The sequence below is a fragment of the Eschrichtius robustus genome, chromosome 8 (assembly GCF_028021215.1).
Source record: "Eschrichtius robustus isolate mEscRob2 chromosome 8, mEscRob2.pri, whole genome shotgun sequence".
NCBI lineage: Eukaryota > Metazoa > Chordata > Mammalia > Artiodactyla > Eschrichtiidae > Eschrichtius > Eschrichtius robustus.
Window position 1 is genome coordinate 70111920 of NC_090831.1, and position 17904 is coordinate 70129823.

The 17904-nt window shown below is 40.4% G+C and overlaps 1 protein-coding gene across 2 annotated transcripts in view; it reads left to right on the top strand.

Annotated features, from left to right (window-relative positions):
- The window catches only part of SLC25A13 (solute carrier family 25 member 13), a 203212-nt gene that overhangs the window by 24262 nt on the left and 161046 nt on the right, over positions 1-17904 (top strand). For both annotated transcript variants that reach the window (XM_068550618.1, XM_068550619.1), the window contains exon 2: positions 7681-7734. In XM_068550618.1, the coding sequence (XP_068406719.1) occupies positions 7681-7734 (54 nt within the window). The remainder of the gene's footprint in view (positions 1-7680; positions 7735-17904) is intronic.

Genomic DNA, 17904 nt, shown 5'->3' on the forward strand with positions numbered 1-17904 from the left:
TTTCTTCCTGGTTCAGTCTTGGAAGGTTGTGCTTTTCTAAGAATTTGTCCATTTCTTCCAGGTTGTCCATTTTATTGTCACAGAGTTGCTTGTAGTAATCTCTCATGATCCTTTGTATTTCTGTAGTGTCAGTTGTTACTTCTTTTTCATTTCTAATTCTATTGATTTGAGTCTTCTCCCTTTTTTTCTTGATGAGTCTGCCTAATGGTTTATCAATTTTGTTTATCTTCTCAAAAGAGCCAGCTTTTAGTTTTATTGATCTTTGCTATCGTTTCCTTCATTTCTTTTTCATTTATTTCTGATGTGATCTTTATGATTCTTTCCTTCTGCTAACTTTGGGGTTTTTTTGTTCTTCTTTCTCTAATTGCTTTAAGTATAAGGTTAGGTTGTTTATTTGAGGTGTTTCTTGTGTCTTAAGGTAGGATTGTATTGCTATAAACTTCCCTCTTAGAACTGCTTTTGCTGCATCCCATAGGTTTTGGGTCGTCATGTTTTCATTGTCACTTGTTTCTAGGTATTTTTTGATTTCCTCTTTGTTTTCTTCAGTGATGTCTTGGTTATTAAGTAGTGTGTTGTTTAGCCTACATGTGTTTGTATTTTTTACAGAATTTTTCCTGTAATTTATATCTAGTCTCATAGCGTTGTGGTTGAAAAAGATACCTGATATGATTTCAGTTTTCTTAAATTTACCAAGGCTTGATTTGTGACCCAAGATATGATCTATCCTGGAGAATGTTCCATGAGCACTTGAGAAGAAAGTGTATTCTGTTGTTTTTGGATGGAATGTCCTATAAATATCAATTAAGTCCATCTTCTTTAATGTATCATTTAGAGCTTGTGTTTCCTTATTTATTTTCTTTTTGGATGTTCTGTCCATTGGTGAAAGTGGGGTGTTAAAATCCCCTACTATGGGTTGAGAATCTGCCTGCCAATGCAGGGGACACGGGTTCGAGCCCTGGTCTGGGAAGATCCCACATGCCATGGAGCAACTAGGCCCGGAGCGACAACTACTGAGCCTGCGCGTTTGGAGCCTGTGCTGCGCAACAAGGGAGGCCGTGACAGTGAGAGGCCCGCGCACTGCGATGAAGAGTGGCCCCCGCTCGCCGCAACTAGAGAAATCCCTCACACAGAAACGAAGGCCCAACACAGCCAAAAATAAATAAATTAATTAATTTAAAAAAAATCCCCTACTATGATTGTGTTACTGTCGATTTCCCCTTTTATGGCTGTTAGCATTTGCCTTATGTATTGAGGTGCTCCTATGTTGGGTGCCTAAATATTTACAATTGTTATATCTTCTTCTTGCATTGATCCCTTGATCATTATGTAGTATCTTTCTGTGTCTCTTGTAATAGTCTTTATTTTAAAGTCTGTCTTGTCTGATATGAGAATTGCTACTCCAGCTTTCTTTTGATTTCCATTTGCATGGAATATCTTTTTCCATCCCCTCACTTTCAGTCTGTATGTGTCCCTAGGTCTGAAGTGGGTCTCTTGTAGACAGCATAGAGATGGGTCTTGTTTTTGTATCCATTCAGCCAATCTGTGTCTTTTGGTTGGAGCATTTAATCCATTTACATTTAAGGTAATTATCGACATGTATGTTCCTATTACCATTTTCTTAATTGTTTTGGCTTTTATTTTGTAGGTCTTTTCCTTCTCTTGTGTTTCCTGCCTAGAGAAGTTCCTTTAGCATTTGTTGTAAAGCTCGTTTGGTGGTGGTGTGTTCTCTTAGCTTTTGCTTGTCTGTAAAGGTTTTAATTTCTCTGTCGAATCTGAATTAGATCCTTGCTGGGTAGAGTAATCTTGGTTGTAGGTTTTTCCCTTTCATCATTTTAAATATGTCCTGCCACTCCTTTCTGGCTTGCAGAGTTTCTGCTGAAAGATCAGCTGCTAACCTTATGGGGATTCCCTTATATGTTATTTGTTGTTTTTCCCTTGCTGCTTTTAATATTTTTTCTTTGTATTTAATTTTTGATAATTTGATTAATATGTGTCTTGGCATGTTTCTCCTTGGATTTATCCTGTGTGGGACTCTCTGCACTTCCTGGAGTTAACTATTTCCTTTCCCATATTAGGGAAGTTTTCAACTATAATCTCTTCAAATATTTTCTCAGTCCCTTTCTTTCTCTCTTCTTCTTCTGGGACTCCTATAATTCGAATGTTGGTACGTTTAATGTTGTCCCAGAGCTCTCTGGGACTGTCCTCAATTCTTTTCATTCTTTTTTCTTTATTCTGCTCTGCAGTAGTTATTTCCAGTATTTTATCTTCCAGGTCACTTATCTGTTCTTCTGCCTCAGTTATTCTGCTATTGATTCCTTCTAAAGAATTTTTAATTTCATTTATTGTGTTGTTCATCATTTTTTGTCTGCTCTTTAGTTCTTCTAGTCCTTGTTAAACGTTTCTTGTATTTTCTCCATTCTGTTTCCAAGATTTTAGATCATCTTTACTATCATTATTCTGAATTCTTTTTCAGGTAGACTGCCTATTTCCTCTTCATTTGTTAGGTCTGGTGGGTTTTTACCTTGCTCCTTCATCTGCTGTGTGTTTCTCTGTCTTCTCATTTTGCTTAGCTTACTGTCTTTGGGGGTCTTCTTTTCACAGGCTGTAGGTTTGTAGTTCCCATTGTTTTTGGTGTCTGCCCCCAGTGGCTAAGGTTGGTTCAATGGGTTGTGTAGGCTTTCTGGTGGAGGGGACTAGTGCCTGTGTTCTGGTGGCTGAGGCTGGATCTTGTGTTTCTGGTGGGCAGGTCCGTGTCTGGTGGTGTGTTTTGGGGTGTCTGTGACCTTATTATGATTTTAGGTAGCCTCTCTGCTAATGGGTGGGGTTGTGTTTCTGTCTTGCTGGTTGTTTGGCATAGGGTATCCTGCACTGTAGCTTGCTGGTCGTTGAGTGGAGCTGGGTGTTGGCATTGAGATGGAGATCTCTGGGAGATTTTTGCCATTTGATATTACATGGAGCTGGGTGGTCTGTGGTGGACCAATGTCCTGAACTCGGTTCTCCCACCTCAGACGCACAGGCCTGATGCCCGGCTGGAGCACCAAGACCCTGTCATCTACACGGCTCAGAATAAAAGGGAGAAAAAAGAAAAGAAAGAAAAAATAAAGTTATTAAAATAAAAAATAAAAGATAATTATTAAAAATAAAAAAACAATTTTAAAATAATAAAAGAATGAAAGAAGAGAGCAAACAAAACAAAATACAAATCCACCAATGATAACAAGCGCTAAAAGCTATACTAAAAATACCAAGAAAAACCAGAAAGATGGACAGACAGAACCCTAGGACAAATGGTAAAAGCAAAGCTATACAGACAGAATCACACACAGAAGCATACACATGCACACTCACAAAAAGAGAAAAAAGAAAAAATATATATATCGTTGCTCCCAAAGTCTACCTCCTCAATTAGGGATGATTCGTTGCCTATTTAGGTATTCCACAGATGCAGGTACATCAAGTTGATTGTGGAGATTTAAGCCGCTGCTCCTGAGGCTGCTGGGAGAGATTTCCCTTTCTCTTCTTTGTTAGCACAGCTCCTGGGGTTCAGCTTTGGATTTGGCCCTGCCTCTGCCTGTAAGTCGCCTGAGGGCGTCTGTTCTTCGCTCAGACAGGATGGGGTTAAAGGAGCAGCTGATTCAGGGGCTCTGGCTCACTCAGGCCGGGGGGAGGGAGGGGTACGGATTCGGGGTGAGCCTGCGGCGGCAGAGGCCGGTGTGACGTTGCACCACCCTTAGGCGCACCCTGTGTTCTCCAGGGGAAGTTGTCCCTGGATCACAGGACCCTGGCCGTGGCAGGCTGCACAGGCTCCCGGGAGGGGAGGTGTAGATAGTGACCTGTGCTCGCACACAGGCTTCTTGGTGGCGGCAGCAGCAGCCTTAGCGTCTCATGCCCGTCTCTGGGGTCCGCGCTAATAGCTGCAGCTCGCGCCCGACTCTGGAGCTCGTTTAGGCGGCACTCTTAATCCCCTCTCCGTGCTCACCGAAAAACAAAGAGGCAAGAAAAAGTCTCTTGCCTCTTCGGCAGCTGCAGACTTTTTCCCGGTCTCCCTCCCGGCTAGCTGTGGTGCGCTAACCCCTTCAGGCTGTGTTCATGCCGCCAACCCCAGTCCTCTCCCTGGGATCCGACCGAAGCCGGAGCCTCAGCTCCCAGCCCCGCCCGCCCCGGCGGGGGAGCAGACAAGCCTCTCGGGCTGGTGAGTGCTGGCCGGCGCCGGGCCTCTGTGCGGGAATCTCTCCGCTTTGCCCTCCGCACCCCTGTGGCTGCGCTCTCCTCCGTGGCTCCGAAGCTCCCCCCCTCCGCCCCCCGCAGTCTCCGCCCGCGAAGGGGCTTCCTAGCGTGTGGAAACCTTTCCTCCTTCACGGCTCCCTCCCCCTGGTGCAGGTCCCGTCCCTGTTCTTTTGTCTCTGTTATTTCTTTTTTCTTTCGCCCTACCCAGGTAAGTGGGGAGTTTCCTCCCTTTTGGGAGGTCTGAGGTCTTCTGCCAGAGTTCAGTAGGTGTTCTGTAGGAGTTGTTCCACATGTAGGTGTATTTGTGGGGAGGAAGGTGATCTCCGCGTCTTACTCTTCCGCCATCTTGAAGCTCGGATCTGCTCTTCATTTATTAGAATGTAGGGAAACTGTAGGATGAGGAATGAGTGACTCAGTGAAGTCAATGAAAAATTATTTTTCTTAAATGTGATGAGACCCCTCTTTCTTTTTTCTTCTCCAGTTAATGGTAACTGTGTTTTGGGGGAATTTCTTTTAGAGTTATTGATTGTATCAGTCAAGGGTCACTTGCAGAGCACAGAATTCACACTTTATCTTTCTGGTTTTCCTTGCCGTACTTCCCACTGCCCCCCTTTTAAACCAGTCATTGAAGTTATGTTATTTTTGGCTGTTTTTATTTTTGTATTTGGGATGTACCTAGCTAGTTTATGTGTTTTGCAAATGCTGTTGCTGTTATTTATAATGTTTGTCTTATCAAAAATTTTACGTATTCAGTGATCCTCAAATTCTGCCCCGTGGAACATAGATTTGGGGAATTGACCTGAAATTTCTATACTGTCTTTAAACAAAGGTTAACTTCTCCCAGTTTATGGAAAAAAATATAATGCGTAGTTTTTCCAGTTCTACCCCCCTTCGCCCTTAACCTCCACTTGGTGTGAATGTTATGTGCTTGTGTATAAAATTCTCTATTGAATTAAGTAGCAAATGGTGATAATTCATAGTCATCTGCCAAGAATCCTTTTTCTTCTTGGTGATTTACTCCCTATGTTTGAAAATTACTTTATTTAAATCTCTTGATATAAAAATTTTGTTTTAATGGTGGCATCTATTCTTATAAACGCAAATTCAGAAGAGTAATGATAAAGCAAATCAGGCAATCATATTGTAAGAATAGTATCTAAATATTTACATGCTATTAGTATATGAGAAATATATACATGTATATAAAACAATGGAAGTCAGCCTTTTGGAAAAAATCTAGAGTTTGATGAATCTTCCAAGAAGCCCAATGAACTAAGGATTGTCAGGTGATGCAACTTGCGCTTGCCGAGCAGGTGTTCTGAGTTGGCTTAAAAAGGGAGGCTACATTTCTTGGCTCCCTTTTTCCAGCTCACAGAACTTGCTAGCTCCTGGTTTTGCCACCAGGTAGACTTCATCTCAGTACACCTTCAGAACGCTGGCATGTCTAACTGTAAGTTAAGTGTAACTGTAACTTAACTATAACTATGAAGTGTTCTGTGCACATTAGGTGACCTGACTTAAAAGTGCTGGGCCACTCTATGGATTGTTTTCTCCTGTGCCCTCCACCCTGGGAGAGTTACAGAGTGAAAGCTTTCTTTCTCTCACAGAGGTGTAGTCCTGGTGGTGCATTTTGGGATTAGTAAGTAGAAGAACGCTGTGGGAATTTAGGGCAGGGGAAGTTCACTCTGAAACTGCGTTGCCCAGGGAAAGCGTTATGAAGTGTGTGGCACAGTGAATTAATTTGATTTTAAAGGATGTGTTATTCACATGGAGCAAGAATAGTTCACTTTGTGGAAACTGACCTTTGCTTTTAAAAAGAAACCCAATTAAGTGCTGAGGGTCACCATATGCCTTTTAAAAAAATGTTTCGGTCTTGAGATGTAGAACTCGAAGGGAATTTCTTTGCTTTTAAAGGAGAGGATAGAGGCATTTCATGCTGGCTCATCTTCTCCAATAGTGTTTGTCCTACCCCACCTTTCTCAGAATATAGACCCAAAGGGAGGGAATCTTCTGAGACTCTTAGCACTGTCATCAATCTTAGGTTGGGTAGCAGTCTGTTTTCTTCTTGTTAATTGAACAGCAAAGAACGCTCACTAATTGAGGATTTTAACGAGATTACAAATTCTTATGGATAAAAATAGCATTGGTGGTTACAAGTAGTCAGCTGAAGTTAAGAGTTATCAGTCTTGCTTTGGGAAACAAGGTGACCAACTAACTGGTTTCAGGAAAACTACCTCTCCTATTCCAGTGATTAGTTAATAAAATTATTCCTGACAGTGGCAGGCCAAGAAGCTCAGGCAGTTACATATTTCGAGACAGAGAACCCATTGTCCAAAGATCTCAGAAGAGCCTTTGCAAACACACAGAAAGGATTTAGAACAATTTGCATAAATCTCCTCATGGATAAGCGACATGGCTCCAGTATTGGGGGGTGGTTCCAGGAACCCCTCCTTGGCTGTATCATGGGGTGACGCTGTGCTTGGTGAGAATTCAGTCTCCTGACGGTTTTTGCCAGCAGGATGGGGTGATGGGACGCTGAATAAGCCTACTGTTTGGTTCCACATAAGGACTCTTTTGTGTTGGCCTGGGGCAGCCATGTTCAAGTTTGTCTTCTTTTTCCCCAATGATGTTTTTGGACTTTGTGGGCTGGAGAATTAAGCACAACACCTATTCTGAGCTAATCTGTCAAACTTTGCTCTGAAAGGTAACCATAGCCCCTTGTATTCTAGAATGTGGTAAATAGTAGTCATACAAATGGAGACAGGATTTTTTTTTCGTTGAAGTATAGTTGATTTACATTATTAGTTTCAGGTGTACAACGTTGCTATTCAATATTTTTTATAGATTATACTCCATTTAAAGTTATTACAAAACAATGGTTATATTTCTCAATGCTGTATAATTGGAGACTTCTGGTTTCTTAAAAGTCGGAGAGAGGAGGAGACTGCTTGGCGTGACCAGATAGCTGGGCATTCACACCTGTCCATTGTGGAACTGTGGGAAGTAATTCCCTTCTGTTAATATTGTTTGCCTTACTCACTAACTTCTCTAAGAACTGTGTTCTCTTGCATAGTTAACGAACAAGTTGTACTTTAATATTCGCCCATGAAAGGTGTGGGTCACTCTGGAGTGTAGTTTAAAATGCCAGGTGGTTACAAATCTGTTTCAACTTTTCTTTTTTTCTTATTCATTTTGGGAAAAAAATGGTATATATTAAACACTACATATTAGGAGCTTTACTGGTTTCTTGCACGGAATGTTATCATTCTAGAAGCCACATAAGGAGTCTAATTTAAAATCCAGAGAGTAGTTTATGCACTGGGGAAGTTTAGTGCCTTAAGTGTAAAAATGAAATCCACTGATTTCTAACCTGGAGTTTATTTTCTTTCAGTCTGCTAGCTTGATTTCTCAGCTTTGTTCTAATAATATAAACATTTTTATATTTATTTATAGGTGGCTTTAACCAAGAGAGCAGATCCAGCCGAACTTAGAACAATATTTTTGAAGGTCAGTATAAAGGAATCTGTTTTGTTTTTTGTTTGATTTGTGTTCTGTAACTTTGAAGATTATTTTTGAGCAGCTCTTAATTTCATTGTTATATTTTTAAAAAATCCCCCGAAGTATCTTAAGACTTATAAAAGAGATCCTTTACAGTTATATCTATTTTTTAAAATGTATCAGACAGATCCTTGTAGGCGACTGTTTGTGATGGCCGCATGGTTTATATTTTGCTTTCTTTTGTCTCACATGGTATTAGGTATTGAAACAGAGTTGCCGGGGGATGTAGTCTCACAACCCATTTACCTTTCCAGGATTGACTTGTGCAGTTTGATGATACTAATGCTTTTCCTCCTAAGAAGTTTAAAGCTCTTTGTAAACATTTTAGTAATCCTTCTTTCATCCAAAGGGGACTAGCCTTGTCTCTCCTTAGAGATTGTTATTGCTGTCACCATCATCAACTTCATCTTATCATTTGACTTCAACTGTGGTGCCCTTGAGGAGGCCCCAGTATGAGTCATAGTAGATATTACATCCCAACAGACACCACACAAGTTTATTTCCTTAGTTTCTTATGCTTGCACCTACTTTGTGATATTAGGCACTGAGTGATTAATACTCTAATAAAAGCCTACCTCAGGTCCCAAACACTGGACCACTTTTAAGGTTATTTAACTGGCAATGAAGTACTAAAAAAAGAAAGAAAAAGCCGCTTTTGTAAAGAAAATTTTAAAAAATATATATGTGGACCTTTTCTAAACATGGTGAAAAGGTAGCTGTGCTATATATAAAGAGGATCAAGCCTTCAAGTGAGAAACTTATTATACTGCTGTGTATCACATATATGGCTTAGGAAGTTATTAATTCTGTGAGCATCACTTTCCTCATCAAACTGTGTCACTATTAAAAAATTGAGGAATCAAGGAATTTGAATACTGATAGGATTATTTGATATTAAAGAATTGTTACTAATTGATTTTTTAGGCCAGGTAATGGTATTCCGAATATGGGAACTGTAGAGTCTTTTTCTTTTAGAGATGGACACTGAAGTATTTACAGATGAGATTATGATATCTGAGATTTGCTTTTAAATAACCCAGTTTTGGTGAGGTGTAGGAGAAGTAAGTGGGCAGTATGAGGATAATTTTTGCAATTGGGAAATGGAATATTGGGTTTATTATACTATTCAGTCTACTTTGTATATATTGATATATGAACATTTTCATAATGTCATAAAAATTTGTAAGGATTCAATGAAAAAACTTATTTGAAAGTGATATGCATTAGGTATGCACGTGATATGCATAAGATATTGATTCAGTAAATGCTTGAAATTAAATAATACAAAAAAAGAGACAGACTCCAAGAGAAAATGGTTAAAAATATGAGCAAAATATGAGAAAAAAAATTTGTAAGGTGGATTGTATTATATATAAGAAAGCAGAATTCTTTATAAATTTGTTTTTTGCCCAGAAAGGTCAATACAGTGTAGAGATTCTAAGGTGGAAAAAGAATTCTGGATAGTGAAAGTGCAGAAAACAGAAACACATTTCTTTTTCACCTAGACTAGTGTCTGTTGCTGTGCACGTTGGGCCCCCCATGATTGGGCTGAGGTGTGTATGAGTGAACCATAGACATTTTAAAGGTGTGTATTTAAGGTCTACTCTTATGATGTAATTCTGGAAGACCACTTGCAGAAGAGCACGTGAGTGGGTTGCTAAAGAACCTAGAGAGATGCATAAAACTTGTTAACTCTAGCGGGCAAAGTCATAATCATTCCTTGAACTCAGGATCTGTGAACTTCCGTTTTCTAAACCAGCAATAGCTGTGGGCATCCTTCTCACAGGAAATGGGAACAACTTAGAGTGTCTCAGTAGGTGGTGCATCTTGGATACTTACTGCTTTTGATGTGATCCAGTGCAAAGGCTCCATGTAAAAGCCGTGCCCACCTTTTGATGGCACGTGGTGGCTGGTGAGGCTGGGTTCAGATTCTGCTTTGGAACAACGTATCTTTTCCAGCTGCCACATCTCAGTAGCAGGCACGTCTTTACTGGAGACAAATGAGGTTGGTCAGGTAGACCCAAGGAGGGTAGCAGTCCATACAGAGTTCTGGAGAGCCACCTGTGGGGCTTCTGTGTCAGTGGGCCTGAAGGCTGGGCTGGAATCTTTGGGACCAGATAGGGGAGTGCTGTCTTCCCTTGGCGGGCTGGGACTACGTGGCTTTTGAGTGAGAGTTCCATATGACTTAGAGTCCGAGAGGATGATGTGGGGCAACTGTCCCCGAAGAAAACAGTGGTCAGCAGTTTCTGGAAGGGATTGTGGATCTGGCAGAGGTTCGGGTGATCTCATCAGGCTTGGGTAGTGTGGTACCAACACAAATCCACCTTGGCTCCGCATGCTGAGGATCTCTTGTTTACTCTCTGCCGCAGACGCTGTTATGGGGGAAGAATAGGGAGCGAGGCGCCTGGGGGCTGGACCAGGCATGTCTCTGCTGGGGCTGGGCTTTTCAGTTAAGCTTGGATCAGCAGTGAGCATGCTGTAAACCTGACTGCTTTGCTGACTTTCTATGACTCTTTCCTGACTTTCCTTGTTTATAAATATCCCAGCCTTCTCTCTGCTAAACTAGTTAGATGATTCTTCTGTAGCTTAGGGGAGGTGGAGAGAAGCTTCACTGCACCCTTTGGACCAGATGTGCTGGTAACAGGGGAGTGGCAGCTGTGAAGAACAGAGAGAGCTAGCAGAATCAAAACAGATAAGGAGAGAGGGGTCCTGGAGGGCTAAAATGGGCCCAATTCTGGCTTATTTTAGTATTTTGAAAAGAGTTAAAATCAATTCCACTTCATTTTTTGAAGCCGCTTACTGTATGTTAAGTACAGTGTCAGGTGTTGGGGATATAAAGATGCATAAATCATGGCTCCTGCCCTTAACTCTCTCACTGTGTGTGTGTTGAAGTGTAAAAAAATAATATGGTTGATCTGCGTTATATAGCATTAATTAGCAGGGAGATGATGTGGGGCTAATTACATCTTCCTAGAGAGGGTCATTAAAAGTTGCGGCAGGTGGTGATATTTGAGCTGGTATTTATCAGATGGAGAAGCTGGAGGAGGGTTGTGGAGCAAAGGAAGACCGTTCCAGGCAAAGGAAATAGCATGACCAAAGCAAAGAGCTCTAAGAGCGCCAGGTGTGGCAGTGGCCTGCAGCATAGGGTCTTAGACAATGGTACTAGAATGGTAGGCAAGGTGGAACTTGGCATAAAGCATCCTCAGCCTAAGGTGTTTGAATGTCTTTATGCAGGCTTTTCTAGTGATATGTGGCGGGTAATGGTTTGTCTGGATGTAGAAGTTGAGGTCTAGGTGTAGTCAGTTTTGTTTCTAACCTAAACGTTGACATGGGGTTTTCCTCTGCCTAACACTTTCCGTGCTGCTTCATGTTAAACAGGTGTGTATTTGAGTGCTGTACAGTTTAAATAAAACCCCATGGAAATCTGCAGTGAGTGGGATGTGCAGAAAAAGGAGACCAGATTTACAGGCATGCAGAAGGTAAAAAAAATCTTAAGTCAGCACAGTCAAGGGTCACTTGTGTGGTTAAAGCAAATGCCACAGGAAATGGGAGGAGGGAGCAGTCCCTGTGGCGGGGAGAGGTCAGAGAAAGCTCCTTGGAGAGGGAACTTGAGGAGCCCCGGGATCGCGTGGGAGCTGGAAGGCACTGAGGAGGGCAGCTGAGGCTTCTGGGAAACAGGACTACATTGGAGGGAAGGCCTGGAGGTGGGTTTGGGAGCAAACAGCCTCCAGATTGAAGGATTCCTGCTCATTCTTCAAATGTTTATTTAAATTCAACTCTGTGCCAAGGAGTCTGCCAAGTATTACAGAGTGTGGGTGACAAAATTAGAAAGAGAATTGGGAGTTTGCTATTTCTGCTAAGCAATAGGAAGCCATTGAAGGTTTTCTGAGTTATCCAGCGACATGGAGTGTGGGTCTGAGATTTGATTGGTGCAGCAAGACCATGGGTTAGGCAGCTATGGATGTAATTCTGATGTGAGACCCTAATAACTTGATGAGGGTTTTGGTAGCAGGGAGAATGGAGAATGGGCAAGTTAAAGACATTTTGAAGGACCATTTGATTGAAATGACTGATCTTGTATTCTTTGTCAACAAAAGCATAATATATACTTTAAAAAATGTTTGTAGGCAAAATTGGAAAAAATAATTCCTTCTTTGAAAAACCTTTTTCTTATGGTAAAACAGTTCCTATTTTTTGAAAATTTAAAAGGCAGTTGTGTATAAAGAAATGTAACTTGTGATCCATATATATTTATGTCTATATGTTTATATATACATGTATCCATTTCCCTCTCCCTGTTTCTTTGTCTCTGTGTATGAATATAATTATTTTCCTTAACAGGAGGAAAAATACTGTTTTGTATCCATTTTTTCCCTCACCTAAGATGTTATGAATACCTTTTCCGATAATTGAAAGCATTTCTGCATTATTTTTATTGCTATCATATTACTGTATATGGCTGTTTTACCATAATTTATCTAGCCACTCCCTATTATTGGATGTTTAGTTGTCTTCTCTGCTCTATTATAACAACACTGTAATGAATACCCTTAAAACTACATTTTTGCATATAGCTAGCATTTTCTTAAGATAAATTCATAGAAGTGGCATCTTTGGATTAAAGAGTGGGTTTACAACACTTTAAGGCTTTTGGTTCTTGGCACACTGCCTTTCAAGAAGATTGTGTCAGTACACGTTTTTGGGAGTATGGAAGTTTTCATTTCTCCACATTACGATGTCAACTCAGATTATTGAAAAAAATACAGCAGCAGCAATAAAAAACCTTTCTGCCAACTTGTTAGTTGAAAAATTGTATCTTCTTTTAAATTTTTATCAACAGTAATATATTTTTCTGTATTAACTTTGTGATAATTGTATTTAAAATTTTTTGTTATAATTTACAAATATACAGAAAATAGAGTAGTACAGTAAACACCCACATAACCACCACTTAATTTAAATTAATATTTGTCATATAGTTTCACATATATATATTTAATGACATATTTCAGTGTAAGTTAGCTGTCACCATGATTCAGCCGAAATTCGTTGGCATACAGCTCCAAATAATAACAGTTTCCCTCATGGCCATAATATATATCACTGTGCACTTAATAAAATTAATAGTAATTCCTTAATAACATAAAATACTTGATCCATATGGAAATTCTTAATTATACTTTATTCCACCCCTATAACAGGGAATCAGGGTGAAGAATGGTCAGACGTAGTGATGAGGTGTGTACAGCATTTCTCAGTGGCTGGAAAACAGTCAAGGAGAATTTGCCCTTCAGCCCTCGGATGTGAATGATTTGTGGCAAAAACGGGTGGCTGGATGATTATAGTTCTGGTGTGTTCACAGTTGATAGACTATTTTGTTCCACCAGTGGTGAACAGGCCAGTTAGGCCCCCTGGCCTCTGAGCATACAGTGTAGTGACACATTCCTTTCCTTTGCTACTGTATTCATTGGGTGTGGTGGTCTTCATGTTGACAGCTGGTTTATTAGTCTTCATGTTGATAGCTGGTTTATTAGTCAGGGCTCTCCAGAGAAACAACCAGTAGGAGATATCTCCATCTCTAGCTCTAGCTATTTATCTATCTAATGAGATTTATTATGAGGAATTGGCTCACACCATCCATTTTAGAGGCTGAGAAGTCCCATGATATACTGTCTGCAGGCTGGAGACCCAGGAAAACCTGTGTTGTAATTCAGTCCCAGTCTGAAGGCCTGAGAACCAGGGGAGCTGATGATGTAAATCCCAGCCTGAGGGCCAGAGAAGATAGGTCCCAGCTCAAGCAATGGGGAAGGAAAAAAGGTGTGAATTTTTCTTTCCTCCACCTTTTATTCTTTTCGGTCCCCAACGGATTGGATGAAGCCCATCCACATTGGGGAGGAAAATCCACTTTACTGAGGCCACAGATTGAAATGCCAGTCTCATCCAGAAACACCTTCACAGACACACCCAGAAACAGTGATTAATCTGGGCACCTGTTGGCCAAGTTGACACATAAAATTAACTATCACAATTAGTATTTTACTAGGTTGTGCAAGGAATCCTAAAAGCCTTCCCATTTTATAAGTATATATGTTTAATCATATTAAAACTTCCAAAAATTGTAAGGAAGAGAAGCTTCAGGTCATTTGTAAAATGTATTACCAAAGAAGGATTAAATGACATTTCAAAGATGTGGTAGGTGTAAGGTATAGTCCACTCCCCAGACAGGGACCCTCTGTCCATCAGTCTAAGGAAAACCTTTGACATGTTTACTTTAATCACAGGCAGACCACCCCAGCCTTGGTGCTGAGCTGGTTTTTAAAACTGCAGAAAACTGTGTTCTTTGTGTCCAAATTAACATTTTCTTACATTTAGGAGATGATTTATCACCTCTAAAAAAATGAGGCAGATAAAATATCTGAGATTTTTAAATGTAAACTATTTTTTTTTTAAAGATATGAATTGCCAGGTAATTGGTACTGTGGTTTGTTAAACTAGCCAAGGTATTTTTTTTTTTAATTTATTTTAATTTATTTATTTTTGGCTGTGTTGGGTCTTCGTTTCTGTGCGAGGGCTTTCTCTAGTTGCGGCAAGCGGGGGCCACTCTTCATCGCGGTGTGCGGGCCTGTCACTATCGCGGCCTCTCTTGTTGCAGAGCACAGGCTCCAGACGCGCAGGCTCAGTAGTTGTGGCTCACGGGCCTAATTGCTCTGCGGCATGTGGGATCTTCCCAGACCAGGGCTCGAACCTGTGTCCCCTGCATTGGCAGGCAGATTCTCAACTACTGCGCCACCAGGGAAGCCCAATGTAAACTATTTATTGAGGGTTAAATGAAGTGCACAGATCATAAATGTACAGCTCCATGAATGTTCGCAAAGTGAGTACACCCGTGTGCCCAGCACCTCCGAAGCCCTCTGATGCCCTTTCTAGTTAATACCCGCTCCTTCCAAGAGTAACTAGTTGTCTGACTTCTGTCACCATATATTAGTTTGCCTGGTTTTCAACTTTATATAAATAGAATAATACAATATGTATTCTTGTGTCTAGTTTCTTTCACTCTTGCTTTATTTGTAAGATTCATCCATGTTGTCGTGTGTAGTTGGTATTAGTTTATTCCATTTGTGTGAATATACCACAGTTCACTTAAACATTCTACTGTTGACATTTGAGTTATTTTCCATTTCTTCACTGTTCAAAATGATGCTGCTGTGGGGTGGGACCAGCTTAGCGCTGTGGCCCTGATCCAACCCCTCTGGCCCTGATCCAGCCTCTAACCAAGGTACACACATGGGGGAAAAAGTGAAACCTGCACAGAAATGCAGCCCTAAAGCCCTCAGGCCCTGGCCATGTCCCAAACCAAGGGAGAGACTTCTGTCATACCCAAGAGAAACCCAGCTCCCACCCCCAATAGAGCTGTGATGGCCACTGAGCAGAGAAGCCCTGGCTTGCTCATGGCTCTGGTTCTAGCCTCTCCAACTCCAGCTCCACCTCCTACCAAGGCGGTAGCTGCCAGTACACCCTGGAGAAGACGCAGCCTGTGCCCACATCAGATCTATCTCTCCCACCAAAGCCACCGGGCACGTGCAGACTGCATATGGATGCTCCAAGTACACGCTTTCAAGGCCAGGAGAGGTAATTGTTTCACCTAATTTCATAGAGACAGAGAAAGTTAAACAAAATGAGAAGACAGAGGAAAATGTTTCAAATGAAAGAACAAGGGAAAAAAAACCTGGAAAAAAGACTAATGAAACAGAGATAAGTAATTTACTTGATAAAGAATTCAAAGCATTAGTACTAAGAATCTTAACTGAACTGGGGAAAAGAATAGATGAACACAGTGAGAATTTTAATAAAGAACTAGAAAATATAAAAAAAGAACCAGCCAGCACTGGAGAATACAATAACTGAAATGAAAAAAAAATACACTGGAGGGAATTAACAAGAGATGAGGTGATATAGAACATATAAGTGATCTGGAAGACAGAGTAATGGAAATTGCCCAATAAGAAGAGCAAAAAGTAAAACATTGTAAAAAGTGAGGATAGTTTAAGGAACTTCTGGGACAATATCAGGTGTACTAACATTTGCATTTTAGGGGTCCCAGAAGGAGAAAAGAGAAAGGAGTAGAGAGGGTATTTGATGAAATTATGGCTGAAAACTTCCCAGATATCCAGGTACAGGAAGCACAGGGGGTTCCAAACAAGATGAACCCAAAGAGACCCACACCAAGACATATACTTAAAATGGCAAAAGGTAAAGATAGAGAATTTTAAACGCAGCAAGAGAAAAACAAAGTCACATACAAGGGAACCGCCATAAGGCTGTCAGCTGATTTTTCTGCAGAAACTTTGCAGGCCAGAAGGGAGTGGCATGATATATTTAAAGTGCCGAAAGGGAAGAACTTACAACCTGGGATACTCTACCCAGCAAGATTATCATTCAAAATTGAAGGAGAAATAAAGAGCTGCTCGGACAAGCAAAAACGAAAAGAGTTCATCAGTACTAAGCTGACCTTACAAGAAGCATTAAAGGGTCTCCTTTAAGTGAAAAGGAAAAAGCTCCAATAAGAAATTATAGGAAGGGAAAAATCCCACTGGTAAAGGCAAGTATATAGTAAAGGCTGTAGATCAGCCACTTAAATAAGCTAGCATAAAGGCTAGAAGCCAAAAATTGTAAAATTAACTAAACTACAATAAACAGTTAAGAGATAGTCATGAAGATGTAAAATATGACCTCAAAAACAAAATGTGGCAGGGAGGAATAGAAAATGTAGATCTTTTAGAATGTGTTTGAACTTACATGACTTAATCAGTTGAAAACAAGTAGATATAGGTCAACATATATGAACTCCATGGTAACCACAAATCAAAAAACCTACAGTAGATATGCAAAAACTAGAGAGAAGGGAACAGAAATATATCACTAAAGAAAATCATCAAACAACAAGGGACAAGACTAAAAGAAGAAGAAAAGAACGGAGAACAACTATAATACAAAACAACCAGAAAACAGGTAACAAAATGACAAATAACATACTTACCAAAATAATATTGCTGTGGACATTAAAATGCTAAAGCATGGGTTTTTTTTGTTTTTTGGTGTGAAATTGCTGGGTCTCTGCTTACGTGTATGTTCAGTTATAGTAGATATTGCCAAGCAGTTTTCTAAAGTGCTTCACCAGTTGCATTTGCTTCACGTTTTGCAAACATTGGTTATTTCTTTTTAATTATCTTGTGTATGAGTAGTGGTATCGCACTGTAGTTTTATTTTCCGGTTTCGGTGGAATTTTTTAAGGGGTCGGTAGCTTGACAGTGATTCTAACGATCATTTGGGGAAAATCAAAGAGTGATTATGGCCAAGAAGACTTGCAAGAGAAAAGTAATGCAATGTTTTGTTTTATTTTTATTGGAGTATAGTTGATTTACAATGTTGTGTTAGTTGCAGGTGTACAGCAAAGTGAATCAGTTATACATATACATATATCCACTCTTTTTTTAGATTCTTTTCCCATGTGGGTCATTACAGAGTACTGAGTAGAGTTCCCTGTGCTATACAGCAGGTCCTTATTAGTCATCTGTTTTATATATAATAGTGTGTACATGTCAATCCCAGTCTCCCAATTTATCCCTCCCCCCGTTCCCCACTTGGTAATCATAAGTTTGTTTTCGACATCCATGACTCTATTTCTGTTTTGTAAGTAAGTTCACATTCATTTGGCAGATATTTATTGAACATGCTTCACTATCTGCCAGGCAACAGTCTGGAACTTAAGGATATAGCAGTGAGAAAGGAAAAAAGTCCTGTCCTGGCAGAGCTTTCCCTCTAGTTATAGCAATTAAGATGCATGTAATCTTGCAAGAGTAGACAGGTCAATGCCTAGGATAGACCTGAAACATTTCCTGCTTCAGTGATGACAGGAGCTGTCATCCCATCCTGGCATTCTCCCATGGAGTTTGGTCAGAGTACATCTTGACCTTAGGAAGCCATTGATGACTGATCAGAAGTGGTACTGAAGATGGACTTGCTTGCCAAGCCTTTCCCTGGTGACCATATGATAATTTAGTATGTGGTAAACATTACATCCTAAATGGGGGAAGAGAGAATGATTTGATGTATGATCCT